Source organism: Nerophis ophidion, linkage group LG03 (assembly GCF_033978795.1).
Source record: "Nerophis ophidion isolate RoL-2023_Sa linkage group LG03, RoL_Noph_v1.0, whole genome shotgun sequence".
Classification (NCBI taxonomy): Eukaryota; Metazoa; Chordata; class Actinopteri; order Syngnathiformes; family Syngnathidae; genus Nerophis; species Nerophis ophidion.
In genome coordinates this window covers 207,139-222,500 of record NC_084613.1, presented here as the reverse complement: position 1 = coordinate 222,500, position 15,362 = coordinate 207,139, and the positions used below count along the sequence as shown (strand labels likewise).

Genomic DNA, 15,362 nt, shown 5'->3' with positions numbered 1-15,362 from the left:
CCTTTAATCCCAGGAACACCAGCCTACCGTCAAGCATGGTGGTGGTAGTATTATGCACTGGGCCTGTTTTGCTGTCAATGGAACTGGTGCTTTACAGAGAGTAAATGGAACAATGGGGAGGATTACCTCCAAATTCTTCAGGACAACCTAAAATCATCAGCCCGGGGGTTGGGTCTTGGGCGCAGTTGGGTCTTCCAACAGGACAATGACCCTAAAAACACATCAAAAGTGTTAAAGGACTGGCTAAATCAGGCTTGAACTAAAGTTTTAGAATGGCCTTCCTAAAGTCCTGATTTAAATGTGTGGACAATGCTGAAGAAACAAGTCCATGTCAGAAAACCAACACATTTAGCTGAACTGCACTAATGTTGTCAAAAGGAGTGGTCAAAAATTCAACCATAAGCTTGCCAGAAGCTTGTTGATGGCTACCAAAAGTGCTTTATTGCAGTGAAACTTTCCAAGGGACATGTAACCAAATATTAACATTGCTGTATGTATACCTTTAACCCAGACGATTTGATCACATTTTCAGTAAACCCATTATAAATTTATAAAAGAACCAAACTTCATGAATGTTTTTTGTGACAAACAATTATGTGCTACAATCACTCTTTCACAAAAAATAAGAGTTGTAAAAATTTTTGGAAACTCATCACAGCCATGACATTGTTCTTTACAAGTGTATGTAAACGTTTGACCACAAATGTATATCCCTGTTGCTGGGTAGAACAGGGAGCCTCCTGATTAGATTAAGCATTACTGCCACCAAGCTGCAGACTTTTGTATCATTGTAACATGAATACTAGAGTATAGACAACAATAATGAAAATCTCCCCTGTTGTATGGAGGCTAGCAAGGTTGGCATATCAATTTATTTACAGTGTATTTTATATTTGTGTTGTTTGCATTATATAACATATACTGTAAACATGGTAGAAGACCTAAGGGCCTTTTTTGAATGCACACATGTTGAAAGTGCAAATTTTCAATGTTGATAATGTGCAATTATTAGGGGACAAAAAATTACTGAAGGGTATGGCAAGCAGAAAAATCCTTGTATTATTTCAGCTGTTTTCCATAGAATACATATTGAAGATTTATAATGTGTTTTAATCGATTACTCGATTAATCAAACACTATAATCCATAGATTACCCTATTAATAAAATAACAATAATACAATAATAGCCCTGCGATGATGTGGCCACTTGTCCAGGGTGTACACCGCCTTCCGCCCGATTGTAGCTGAGATAGGCACCAGCGCCCCCCGCGGTCCCAAAGGGAATAAGCGGTAGAAAATGGATGGATGGATAATACAAAAATAATCCTGCGATGAGGTGGTGACTTATCCAGGGTGTACACCGCCTTGAGATAGGCTCCAACACCCCCGCGACCCCGAACGGGACAAGCGGTAGGAAATGGATGGATGGATGGACAATAATAATCTCAGCCCAACATCATACCACAAGAAAAAAAATGCTGAAGATTAGAAATGCTGCAATTTCGTGAACAAATGAAAAAAAACACTCAAACGCCACTACACTGCATGAGAAAAGTTCTGCAAGCTCACGGAAAGAATCGGGAATTTACCAGTCTCCCAGGGGAAGCACACCCCTGGGCCGTTTGTCTTTTAAAGGGGTCATATTATTATATTTTTCCTTCATTTAAAACACTTCCTTGTGGTCTACATAACATGTAATGGTGGTTCTTTGGTCCAATTTTTTACACAGATTATGTTTTACATACAACCTTAAAGCTCCTTTCTGACCGTCTCTTCAGGATTTTGCGGGTGGTCTGAATAGTGTGCCAAAGTCCTCCTCCAGCCTAAGCCCCCTTTGACTGCGTCTTCACCCCGTCAGCCATGTTGTAGTTTTTAAATCTTCTATATCGAGTCTACAATCAGATATCAAATTGAACTACTTTGAATTAGAAATGGCAACAGCGGAGTATTTTAGCATGAATGTGCATGCATGAGTGATTCTGCCACACAACAATATGATAGCAAAAAGTAAGGAACTTATTGACTACAACTTTGGACTACAACTGAATAAAAATTAGGAACTTTTTCAAAGCTCTTCAGGTAACCCTCTACTAGTTATGGAGCTATTTGCTGACATAACTACAGCATTAACACATCACTAAAGTCTTAAATCCCAAATGGCATTTTTGGAGCAAGTTTAAAATAAGGCAAGATTGTTTTATAAATATCCTTACCAAGCATCCATTGTTTGATTTCAAATTTTCGGAATTTATTATTCTAAATATTCAAAAACGGGTACTAACAGGTAAGAAAATTAGTCTTTTTTGCATAATAGGACCCCTTTAAGAGGACAAGGTGCCCATTCATTTCCATTATGTAATCTTGCTTTGAGTTTACTTCTTGCAGTGAGCATCAGTTTAGATATCTCTAAAGTCTGCACACAGAGAAAATGTGGTCATTGGATGGCGTTTAAGTGAACCTTACAAATTGCATCAACTTTTGCATCACAAATGCTGAAAATAATATAAAACATGTTATTTGTTAACATTCCAATTGAATACATTGTTAATTTCTATGTGTCAAAACTTTAGCGATACCTGCTTGCCTTTACGTCTCGATGCAAACAATGAGTCCTATTTGTAAGTGTTTAAAGCAGGGGTGCCCACACTTTTTCTGCAGGCGAGCTACTTTTCAATTGACCAACTCGAGGGGATCTACCTCATTTGTATATATCATTTATATTTATTTATTTATGAAAGAGACATTTTTGTAAACAAGTTAAATGTGTTTAATGATAATACAAGGATGTGTAACACATATAGATGTCTTTCTTTCACAAAGACAAGAATATAAGTTGGTGTATTACCTGATTCTGATGACTTGCATTGATTGGAATCAGACAGTAATGATGATAATGCCCACATTTTCAAATGGAGGAGAAAAAAAGTTGTCCTTTCTGTACAATACCACATGAAAGTGGTTGGTTTTTGGCATCTAATTCATCCAGCTTCCATACACTTTACAAGAAAAACATTGGCGGCAAATTCCGTAGCTTGCTTGATTGACATTCACGGCACCCGAGGGTCTTGTGAGATGACTCTGGCTGCTGCCAGTTCTTTATTATGAAAAAATGACAGGGAGGAAGGCGAGAAACACTTTTTATTTCAACAGACTTTCGCGCCATCACTTCCGTCAAAACTCTAAAGGCCGACTGCACATTTCCTATCTTCACAATAAAAGCCCTGCTTCATGGTGCCTGCGCAAACAAAATAAGAGTCTCGGAAAGCTGGCGTGCACAAGTGATGTGCACGCCAGCTTTCTGAGGGATCGCTTGTGCACGCCAGTTTTCCGAGACTCTGTATTTAGTTAGCGCAGGCAGCATGAAGCAGGGCTTTTATTGTGAAGATAGGAAATGTGCAGTCGGCCTTTAGAGTTTTGACGGAAGGTACGGCGCGAGAGTCTGTTGAAATAAAAAGTGTTTCTCGCCTTCCTCTCGGTCATATTTTCATAATAATGATCTTGCAGCAGCCAGCGTCATCTCACAAGACCTTCCGGTACCGTGAATGTCATTTAAGTGACGTCTTGGTGAAGATTGATGATCACTAATTTTTAGGTCTATTTTTTTTAAAAGCCTGGCTGGAGATCGACTGACACACCCCCCGCGGTCGACTGGTAGCTCGCGATCGACGTAATAGGCACCCCTGGTTTAAAGGAAGACCCCTCACCCATTGCTAAAACAAAAGGAGCTAATACTGTCAAAAAAAGGGAAAAAAACACACAGATTTAGAGCCTCTTAACAATGTCTAAGATAACGTAAACAGCAGGTGTTGAACAGCACACACACAGTATCGTATACAGTTCTACCTTTTGTGGGCGTAACTCATCATTTTCCAGGCTTCAAAAGATAATCCAAAGGGACTTTCTATCTAATATGTATCCTGCACTGGCAGTTTAGTGGCTGGAAACATTGTGAATACAAGGAGGGAGGAATTGTTTATCTGACAGGGAGGCATAACTTCCTGTGTCTCACTCTGCTGCAGACGTAACAGTAAGTGAAACATTAAATAAATGTGCTTTAGTGGCACTGAATTATGGTTTGCTGTGTTGACCAGTCAACATATTGTGGTGTGACTGGTGAGGTCACTGGTATTGATAGGCTTTAGCAGGTAACGGTTGACTGGCACCAACGGAAACACTGCCCAAGCAGGATATGAGGGCAAGAGTACAGCTGGAGAGGCTGGCTGCTTACAGATAACAAGGATTGGAAAATGTGTTGCCTTGGTGACCGAAGTCTTACCGAGGTGATAACGCTTTCAAAGTGTGTCCATTCACCTGATGTCCCTGAACCTCTAAGGGGAACTAGACTTAACTCTGAATGAAGTGCTCAATGTTGAAATATCCATAACACTTTACATTTTGTTGTGTTGTCTGCAGTCTAGCTCGCTTCCTCTTCTTCATGCAAACACCTCATTTAAGGCATGCTGCAGTGTTTTTCTTTCAGGAGATACATGGTCAAGAAAAGGTGTTCATGCTCTGAAATTATAGGTCTGCACTGGTTTTGTTTTATTGTGTGTCATTATTTTTATTTTCAAGATGTTTTGATCTCTGTCTCAAGTGAGGTAGTTAGGTCACAAAGAGAGGAAGTGATTATGTATGTAGAAAAGAAAAAGAGGAACAGAAATTGTTGTGGAGACACGCAAACATCAGGAGTCTACTCAGTCGACAAAGTCTATGTACACTACGACGTCATATATTGATGTGTACACCAGTGGTTTTTCATCAAGTTAAAATGATGTCATTGGCACAGCTGAGTAAGTTTCTACAGGGCTCGAAAGGCCACTTGATTTTGCGTTGCAATGGTATGGCTTGGTAGACATACTTGTTGGACAAAAGTTTTGTTTACAATTTGAATGTGAGCAACAAACTGGAATAAAATGGATCGTACAAAACAAAAAACCAAGGGATCGTATAGATACAAACTGTACCCTATTGCAAAGGCTCGCGACTTAGAAAAAAATCAAACAATTTATATGAGCTATGAGCACATCCGACCCAGCTAACACATAACTTTAAAAAAGAACATTAGATATGGGTTCTTCCCTGGTTGGTTAAACATATAACTGACTTTGGGAGAATGTTCCCTTTTAGTTACGCAGAAACGTAACAAGGCATACCGTTCCTTAAATGTTGAGAGAACAAAACAACTCAAACGTTCTCCAGTGGTTGTACGATTACCTCCACACAACATTGTGTAGTTGTTTTTGATTAATGTAATTTTATCTGAGCCTACAAAAACATACTCCTACTCCACATTTGGAACTTGTTAAAGAACAAAACTACAACTTTAGGGCAGAATCCTGCATTCAACCCATTGTAAAGATGCTATTTTTGATGCAGTAAGACCCATGATGCATTGCGTTTCCACGTCACACTTTCAATCCCTATAGGGTAGGGATCCCCATGTGCTGTATGTTGGCCTATTTGTTAATTTTCTACCATTTATCCTGATGAATTGGAGCCAATCCCACCTGCCACCCTGAACAGCAACCCCTGTGATTAATCTGATTAAAAATTTAGTGTATTTGGTTGGTATGTGAGCATATGTACCGTATTTGCCTTGTGAAATGGAACAAGGTCTTAACTCATTCTTCTTCTATGCCACATCAATGTGGAATGCACTCCCAACAGGTGTAAAAGTAAGTGCATCTCTATCCTCCTTCAAAACCGCACTAAAACAACACCTCCAGGCAACTTCAACCCTTTACTAACACCCTCCCCCATCCACATCCCATCTCCTTGGATTGTAAATAACCAAATGTAAATAATCAAATGTATTTCTAATGTGTATACTTGTTCTTATGCTATCTGAACTCACTATGTTCTCTGCTCCCTGTACGTATCCTACTAAGTCAGACCTACACTGTTTCAATGTCCATTTCTCTGATGATGCAATTGTTGATGACTGAAGTGCTGATATCAACCAAACCCTCCTCATCCCACCCCCCGGATTGTATTTAATGTAAATATAATTCATTGTATATACTCTGATGATTAACTTGTGTAATGACTGTATTATGATGATAGTATATATTTGTACCATGAACAAGTTGAAAAACCTATTCGGGTGTTACCATTTAGTGGTCAATTGTACATAATATGTACTGAAGTGTGCAATCAACTAATAAAAGTTTCAACCAATCAATAAATCAATCAATCAATCAATCAATCAATCAATCAATCAATCAATCAATCAATCAATCAATCAATCAAAAACAAGTGAGAACAAAAACAAATTACAAAATGTACCACAACTTTGAGGATAATGCTTTCGACTCTGTTAGTTGTATCGGCATTACCCTTTTCCTCTTTGACTTATCAGGGACACCGTTGGAAAAAGATAACCACATGCAAAAAAGCCAAAGAAAACACAAAGAGCACTGTGTTTGTATTTGTGATTGTGAGGGGAGGCATCGAGGGAGATCAGCTGATTATAGTCTTGCCTCATCCTGTTCTTGTTCATGTTGTGAAAGCGGTTGTTCGACATTTAGATTATTTGTTTGAATTTTAAGTAACTCACAAATAGGTTGTACATTTTGTCCACTATTTGCTAAGTGCTACTCTACCAATGAAATAGTATGACTTTTGAGTTACTCTCATATTAAATATTTTGTCTTTTTACAATACATTTTATGTAGTTGTTATTAAAGCTAACTATTTAGCGGAGGATGCTTTACACAAAAGCATGATGTACAGTATAGTTGGAAACCAATTGTCCGCCTGCGCTTTGTAATGCATGTTGATGGTATGATTTAACATAGATTATGGATTGCTATTGTGTGCCTCTGCTGCATGTAAATTACTATGCGCTTGTGCAGCAGAACTACTCATAATACCTCTTAAACCCAGATGTGATGAATCATACAGTTTCTACCACAGTAAAACATGAGTCACTTCACAGTTGTCGGTTGTATTCTGATGGCATACAGTAACTCTGGTTTTAAGCACAGCATCACTTTATTTTCTTTCCTCCAGATTCGGACGGTTGTGTACGCGAGCGCAGCCACTTATTGAACATCACCCTGACCATGCATCGTCTCCTAATGTCCTCCAGTGATCTTCTGGATAAACTCACCGCTCTATATCCTTCAGCATCTCGACGGAAAGCCTTTATCGATTGTCGATTTAGACAAATGGCATTTTCAGCCATGTGCTGCTCCTATTTGGTTGTCAAGAGCAATGGGTAATTCATCCCATTATACTTTGCTCAAAATCTGCGCTGACACTAGCTGGCCTGCGTAAAATGAGATCAGCATGTTTGTTGGATATGGTCCTGCTTACTGTTTAAACTAAACTAAACTATTGGGACACCATTAGTATTGCTGCTTTAATGACATTTTCTGCACCAGTCATTTTGACATGGTAAGTAGTCGCACAGATTATATATATATATATATATATATATATTTATAATGTGGCACCTGATTCTCACCAAGACACAGGATTGGGTTTGCAGAAAGCCAAAAAGGGCATTTATTGTACAAGTCTTTGTAGGAAGGGCAAGGTGTGGAAGTATCAAAATTAAAGTGTCCTTTAACAATCTTAAATATCTCCCATCCGGGGCTCTCAATCCTTCACACAGCACACCTCTATATATGCCGTAGGTATTTGCCTATAGAACAATAGAAACACAACATAAGTCAAACATTTCACTAGTAATCTCCTTAGTGGTGAATAAGTGGATGTCTCAATTTATCGCCTGATGCACCTGCCTTGACACAGAGGAGAGCCAGACCTGAATGAGGCAGAGTTAAGAAGGGTTTGTAGCTGGGCCCCACCTGGCCGCACAGCTGGTGGCACTTCAGGCTGATTGAACAGGTACAGGGGAATGTACCGCCCCTCGATGATGCGGCCAAGGCTGGGGCGTTGTCTTCCGTGTTCCACTCTGCCTCCATTCCCTGGCTCCTCCCATGTGAGGTGCTTACCTGTCAGGCGGTGCTTGAGTGAGACACCATATATCCCCCCCCTAAGCTTGCCGATCGGTCTGGGAGCTTATTTGTCCTCTTCATAGAGCGAGACATGGTGTCTGCATGTGGGATCGCCTTCCCAGGCCGATATTCCACGCTGAAATTGTAATTTTGTCGCTCTAGGAACCAGCGTTTGACGCGGTCGTTTTGGTTCTTATTTGTGGACATCCACTTCAAGGGGGCGTGGTCTGTCACCAAGGTGAAGGTCCTACCCCATAGGAAGTAGCGGAGGTGGTGTATGGCCCACTTTACTGCCAAGCACTCCTTTTCCACTGTGGCATAATTTCGCTCATGGTTCTGGAGCTTCTTACTAAAATAAAAAAGTGGGTGCTCTTCTCCGTCCACGAGTTGGGCGAGCACGGCTCTAATGCCCGTGCCTGAGGCGTCAGGGTGGAGGATGAACGGCTGGCTGAAGTCTGGGGCTTTCAACACAGGTTCTTCACACAGAGCTTTCTTCAACATCTGGAAGGCCGTCTCGGCCTCAGCTGTCCAGGTGATATGATGGGGCAGTTTGTTCCTTGTCAGTTCATAAAGTGGTGTTGCAATTGTAGATAAATGTTTAATAAACTTTTGATAATATGACACCAGGCTAATGCATGATTTTACTTGATTTTTTGTCAAGTGGCGGGGCCATTCCCTGATGCGCTCCACTTTGCGGGCCTGGGGTTTCACGAAGCCTCTTCCTATCGCTTAGCCTAGATAATTCGTCTCCGTCAGACCCACTAGGCATTTCTTTGCGATGACAGTCAGTCCTGCACGTCTAAGGGCTCCTAGGACCGCGTCGAGATGCTGGAGATGGACAGACCAGCTGGTGCTATGGATCACAATATCGTCCAAGTAGGCTGCTGCGTAGTCTTGGTGAGGCCATAGAATTCTGTCCATCATCCTTTGGAATGTTGCCGGAGCCCCATGGATCCCTAACGGCAAGACGGTATATTGGAATAGCCCCTCTGGTGTGGAGAAGGCCGTTTTAGGTTTCGCCCTTTCCGTCAATGGCACCTGCCAGTAGCCTTTGGTCAGCTCCAGGGTGCTGACGAACCGGGCGGGGCCGAGCCGCTCTATCAGCTCATCTACTCTGGGCATGGGATAAGCGTCACACAGCGATATCGCCTTTAATTTACGAAAATCATTACACAATATTATGGACCCGTCTGGTTTAGGAACAATGACAATTGGGTTTGACCATGGACTATGGGATTCCTCTATTACTCCAAGGTCCAACATTTTTTTTACCTCCTCTTTTATAGCTGCTCGCCTGGCTTCTGGGATTCAATAGGGCCTTTGTCGTATCACCTTTCCTGGTTTGGTCTCAATGTCATGTTTGATCATCGAGGTCCTTCCTGGCAGGTCCGAGAGGCGGTCCTGGTTCCGCTCCAGGAGTTCCTTCACCTCCTGCTTTTGGGATGGGGAGAGGTCCTCTCCTATAGGTACCGGGGGAGTGGTCTGGGAAGAGTGTGATGTTATAAAACCAGCAGATGGCAGCGGCTCGGCCACGTGCCATTTTTCAAAATGTTAACGTGGTAAACTTGGTGACCTTTCCGCCGGCCTGGCTGGTTTACCTTGTCGTTGACGGGCCCCATTCTCTCCATTACCTAATAGGGTCCCTGCCATCTGGCCAGGAACTTGCATTCGCTGGAGGGGACTAATACCAGCACTTTTTCCCCAACCTGGAACTCTCAGAGTGTGGTACCTCTGTTATACATCCTTGCCTGTTCTCTTTGGGCTTTTTCCATGTGTTCTCTTACCATGGGCCAGATTTTGCGAGCCCGGGATTGTAGTTCGGCGACATGGTCGATCACACTGCGGTGTGGCGAGGGTTGGTTCTCCCAAGTTTCTTTTGCAATGTCAAGCAGGCCTCGGGGACGTCGGCCATAAACGAGCTCAAAGGGGGAGAAGCCAGTGGACGCCTGGGGCACCTCTCTGATGGCAAAGAGGACATATGGAATGAGGTGATCCCAGTCTTTCCCGTCTTCGTCGGCTGTTTTGTTTTAGCATCCTTTTAAATGTAAAGTTGAAACGCTCCACCAGGCCATCTGTCTGAGGATGATATACAAAGGTTTGTATGCGTTTTACATTTAACCATTTGTACAGCATGGTTAGCACTTGTGACATGAAAAATGTGCCCTGGTCCGTTAAAATGTTATCTGCTATTCCCACTCTGCTAAACATCATAAACAGTTTGTGTGCGATAGCTTTGGCTGAGGCTGTGCTCAATGGTACAGCCTCAGGATATCGGGTGGCATAGTCTAGTATTACCAGTATGTAGCGATGTCGTCTGGCTGACTTTGTGAGTGGTCCAACAATGTTCATTGCCGGACGTGAAAATGGGGTGCCGATGATGGGGAGCGGGACCAGGGGGTTTCGATACGTGGGTCTAGGTGCATTCTTTTGGAATTGGAGACAGCTCTTGGAAAAGTCTTCTATGGCTCCTTTCACATCGGGCCAATAGAAGCGGGTTATTATGCGGTCATAAGTCTTTTGTACACCTAGGTGAGCTCCCAGCTGGTGAGTATGGGCAAGATAAAGCACTCGGGAGATATGAGACTTAGGCACCAGCAGTTGCTCAATTATGTCCCCGCCCTTAGTTAGCACCCCTCTATACAGAACGCCATTTTTAATCAGAAAATATGGTGAATCAAGTGCACTTACCCCTTCACATTTCTGTCCGTCAATTTCCACGACTTGCTGTCGGGCCCAGCAGAGGTTCTGGTCATTCCATTGGGCAGTGGCAAATTCGCCTGTTTTTAGGTTGATGCTCTCTTCTGGTACGGGGAACTCCACAAAGGGGTCCCCTTCCTCTTCTGCCTTCTCCTCGTTCCTGCTCTCCCGTCGCTCCTTTCTGCCGAGCTGTCGCTCCGTGGGGCCTCTGACGAGGGCTTAAACGAGGAGCAGGCTGCAAGCGGTCTCATACCTTTGAGTACATTGTTGCGGCGGTGACGCGGCTGTGGAATGGCACCTGGGATGTAGCCAAATAGTACAAAGTTGGACCCGATGAGTAGTGGAACAGGCAGGTATGGTACTACTCCAGCTGCTACCAGTGCATCACCTCGGGGTGTCTGAACGTGTATATGACTCACCGGATACTGGCGGACATCTCCATGTACACACGTCACTGGAACGGTGTCCTCGCTGAGGGGTCCGGCCAGGTTAGCGTGTATCAGGGTCACAGCACTCCCACTGTCCAGCAATGCATGTGCATCTGTCCCCCCAATCTTTACTGGAAGGCTCGCATCTTGTCGTCCACTCCCCGTGTGGAGGCAGGGTTTGCCTGCATCTGAGCTGGGGGATGTGGCCATGGAGGCATCGCGGTCGCGTTCCGGACGCGCCCAAGACATGTGGTTCTGGTGTCCACACACATAACATTTCCGTTGTGGCGGCCAAGTGGGTCTCTCAGGGGAAGCGCCCTGAGATCGAGGTGGGGACGGAGCTGGTGGTGGCGCTCTTCGGCGGTCGCGGCCTAGTCTCTCTTCCCTGGCAGCTCTGGCCGTTTCCATACGGGTGGCTCTCAGCAATTCCATGCTAACTTGGTGGTTCTCTAATAAGGCCACCAACTGCTCCACAGTTGGTGGACTTACTTGTGCAGCATACTTTCGTGCATCAGGCGGAAAAGCTCGGATACAGCGGTGTACAACCAGTCGGTCTACGGAGAGAGGGTTTCCTTCGCTCATTAGCCAACGGTGTGTTAGGCGGAGCAGTGCTGCTACCTGTGGTCGCGGTGGATGTGTGAGCTGGAAGGTCCAGTTGTGTTATCGTTGGGCACTGGCAGGCAGACTGCACCCTTGGCTGTCGAGAATGGCTTTCTTTAGTTTCTTGAATCTCAAGCATCCATCAATGCCAGGTCGCTATACACTCGCTGGGCTTCTCCACTGAGGAAAGGTGCTAGAATGGATCCCCAATCAGCTACAGGCCATTTTTCCCGGGCCGCAGTGTGCTCGAATAAATCAAAATAGGCTTCCACATCATCTTCACCAGATAGTTTAGTTAGGACCGCAGCGGGTGCCTGTGTACTAGCCACATCTTTAGCAATCTTTTTTACTAGCTCTTGCATCGCACTTTGAAGTTCCTCTTGGCTTTTTAACAAAGCACTAAGTTTTTCTGCGTGTGACATTGTGGGAGGTTGGCATGAATCAGAATACCTGCATTCTCCACCATATGTGGCCCCTGATTCTCACCAAGACACAGGATTGGGTTTGCAGAAAGCCGAAAAGGGCATTTGTTGTACAAGTCTTTGTAGGAAGGGCAAGATGTGGAAGTATCAAAGTAAAGTGTCCATTAACAAACTTAAATATCTCCCATCCTGGGCTCTCAATCCTTCACACAGCACACCTCTATCTATATATGTCGTAGGTATTTGCCTATAAAACAATAGAAACACAACATAAGTCAAACATTTCACTAGTAATGTCTTTAGTGGTGAAATAGTGGATGTCTCAACTTACCGCCTGAAGCACCTGCCTTGACACAGAGGAGAGCCATACCTGAATGAGCAAGAGTTAAGAAGGGTTTGTAGCTGGGACCCACCTGGTGGCACTTCAGGCTGATTGAACAGGTACAGGGGAATGTACCGCCCCTCGATGATGCGGCCAAGGTATGCTGTGTGTGTACAGCATATCCATCCATCCATTTATCTTCTTCCGCCTATCCGTGTTAAGTCTGTAGATGGGTGGAAGAAGATGGCACAACATCTGAAGAAAAACTCTATACATATTTATTGACAGATTGATGAATACATAGGGTGTGTATGCTATTATGTGTTTGGGAATGTGAGCTATGTGCTGGGATTAATATATGTAGATACCTTAAGGGGTGTTGTCAAGTGTGTTGAATGAGAGCGTCCAAATCCAGAGGAAAAAGGCAGGGAAGTCCGAGGTCCAAAAGGGAGTCGTGATGCAGGAGAGAGCGTCCAAGGTCCAAGCAGAGTGTCAATATCAGGAGGGCAATCCGGGTCCAGGGGGAAAAGGAAGTTAACACAGAGACACAAGATGCGAACAGGGCGACGTTTCGACGTCGATTAGTCAGCAGCGAGGCTCTTTATCCTGTTGTCCGTAATCCTTGTTAGCTGTGCTGATTGAAGATTGCCGCCAGCTGTGGCGGCGTGTGGTCGCGATCTGCGCAGCGTGTCCAGAAGCGCTCTCACTGGAGCCGCTGAGTGCTCCTGCAGAAGAGGGAAATGCAGACTGCGCATCTTCTTGCAACAGTGCCCCCCTCCCCGGCCGAGGACAAGGGGCGCTAGCGGAGCATCCAGAACCCAGGAGCTGATGGTCCATGTGTGGTTACCAGAAAGTTTGAGAAATAAAGGCTTAGTGCAATGTCTAATTGGCCCTAAAGGATGACCATCTAAGGCCTGGGCAGGAAGAAAAGTTTCTAATGAAATTAACGGAATACCAATTTAATTGGCATACCTTAAGTCGAGGAAGCTCTCGTCGGCCCCGGAGTCCACAGAGGCCTCCACCGATAGTGTCCTATCCTCCCAAGTCAAGGTAGCATGGAAAATAATACCTGGAAAAAGGTGTGGGGGTTGTGGTATGGCTCACCAGGATCCCCTTGACTGTTGAGCCCAATCGTTTGGCCGAATGGGACAGTTACCAATATGATGGTCTGCCATACCACAGTATAGACATAGATGTCGTTGAAACCGCCGTTTACGTTCTTCAAATGTAAATTGAGATCTACCGATCTGCATGGGTTCTAGGGAAGGACTAGGACTCGGATTAACTGTGCCTGTTTGTCTCGGGAAGATCCGGTTGGTAGAACGAGGAGGTCATGCCATAGCTGTGCTGCCGAATTAGGTCTCCCTTTTTGCTTTTCGTTCCGATCGAACAAGTGGGCTAGTTCAATAAGTTAATGACAAAACGACGGCCGATCTCGCATCAATCCATCCTTGATAGTCTCATTTAGCCCTCTCCTGTAGGCACTCAGAAGAGCTTTGTCATCCGAACAAATCTCGGCTGCCAAAGTGCGGAACTCCAGGGTGTAGTTAGCCACAGATCGGGGGCCCTGTCTGAGGGAATGAAGCCTCGAGGCAACATCTCTTCCATCCACAGGATGGTAAAAAACAGCCAAAAATTCTTTACAAAATGCTGCATAATTAGAGTTGAGGAGCAAAGTTTTGTTAAGGGCAGATGTGGCCCACTTTACAGCAGTTCCCAAAAATAGGGAGAACAAAAAGGCTATTTTGGCCCCATCGTTAGCGTAGCGAGAGGACTGGTGTAGGAAAATAAACTCACATTGAGTCAGGAAGCCACGACAAAGTTCAAAATCCCCCTCAAAAATTTTAGGATTGGCTATTTTGGGTTCGCGCTGGGAGGACGGTCCTTCGGTGGCAAGTGTCTCGGAAGTTCTTAAACTGGATGTGGGGGGTGTTCCCTGAGCGGGACTCAGCTTGTCTATTCTAGAAAGCAGATTAGCAAATGCGACATCAAGTTTGTCCTCCAAGGTGGTAAATCGTGCCTGGTGTTGTCGAAGGACAGACTCAATTGTAGATAGGTCTTTAAGAGGGGAAGATCAAACCAAAGTGCCGGGTGGAGCCCTTTTGCGCCGTCTGGTTGCATACTTGGTCGGAATGTACTGTTAAGTCTATAGACGGGTGGAAGGAAATGGCACAACAGCTGAAGTACAACTCAATATATATTTATTGATACATTGATGAATACAAAGGGTGTGTCAATTACTATGTGTTTGAATGTGAGCTATGTGGTGGGATTAACATATGTAGATACCTTAAGGAGTGTTGCCAAGTGTGTTGAATGAGAGCGTCCAAATCCAGAGAAAAGAGGCAGGGAAGTCCGATGTCCAAAAGGGGGTCGTGATGCAGGAGAGAGCGTCCAAGGTCCAAGCAGAGTGTCAATATCAGGAGGGCAATCCGGGTCCAGGGAGAAAAGGAAGTTAACAGAGACACGAGATGCGAACAGGGCGACTTTATTAGTCAGCGGCGAGGCTCTTTATCCTGTTGTCCATAATCCCTACCAGCTGTGCTGATTGAAGATTGCCGCCGGCTGCGGCGCCGTGTGGGCGCAGTCTGCACAACGTGTGTGGGGTCGTGTCCAGAAGCGCTCACAGTGGAGCCACTGAGTGCTCCTGTAGAAGTGGGAAATGCGGACTGCGCATGAGCTGCAAAAATCCGGGGTCGGGTCGCGGGGGCAGCAGTCTAAGCAGGGAAGCCAAGACTTCCCTCTCCCCAGCCACTTCATCCAGCTTTTCCCGGGGGATCCCGAGGCGTTCCCAAGCCAGCCGGGAGACATTGTCTTCCCAACGTGTTCTGGGTCTTCCCCGTGGCCTCCTACCGGTCGGACGTGCCCAAAACACCTCCCTAGGGAGGCGTTCGGGTGGCATCCTGACCAAGTGTCCGAACCATATATA

General features: G+C 44.8%; 2 protein-coding genes across 5 annotated transcripts in view; one reads left to right on the top strand and one right to left on the bottom strand.

Moving 5' to 3' along the window:
* Nucleotides 1–72, bottom strand: part of LOC133548882 (piRNA biogenesis protein EXD1-like) — a 47,670-nt gene extending 47,598 nt beyond the window's left edge. The window contains exon 1 of the mRNA XM_061893824.1: nt 28–72. Coding sequence (XP_061749808.1) covers nt 28–37 — 10 coding nt within the window. The 5' untranslated portion in view covers nt 38–72. The remainder of the gene's footprint in view (nt 1–27) is intronic.
* Nucleotides 1–15,362, top strand: part of LOC133548881 (RAS guanyl-releasing protein 1-like) — a 78,309-nt gene that overhangs the window by 24,098 nt on the left and 38,849 nt on the right. Inside the window, exons 1-2 of one of the 4 annotated variants that reach the window (XM_061893819.1) lie at nt 4,037–5,998; nt 7,012–7,119. The exons of 2 other annotated variants lie outside the window; for them this stretch is intronic. In XM_061893819.1, coding sequence (XP_061749803.1) covers nt 7,065–7,119 — 55 coding nt within the window. In that variant the 5' untranslated portion in view covers nt 4,037–5,998; nt 7,012–7,064. Of the gene's footprint in view, nt 1–4,036; nt 5,999–7,011; nt 7,120–15,362 lie in introns of those variants that run through there. One more of the 4 variants, XM_061893818.1, reaches the window with a different exon arrangement.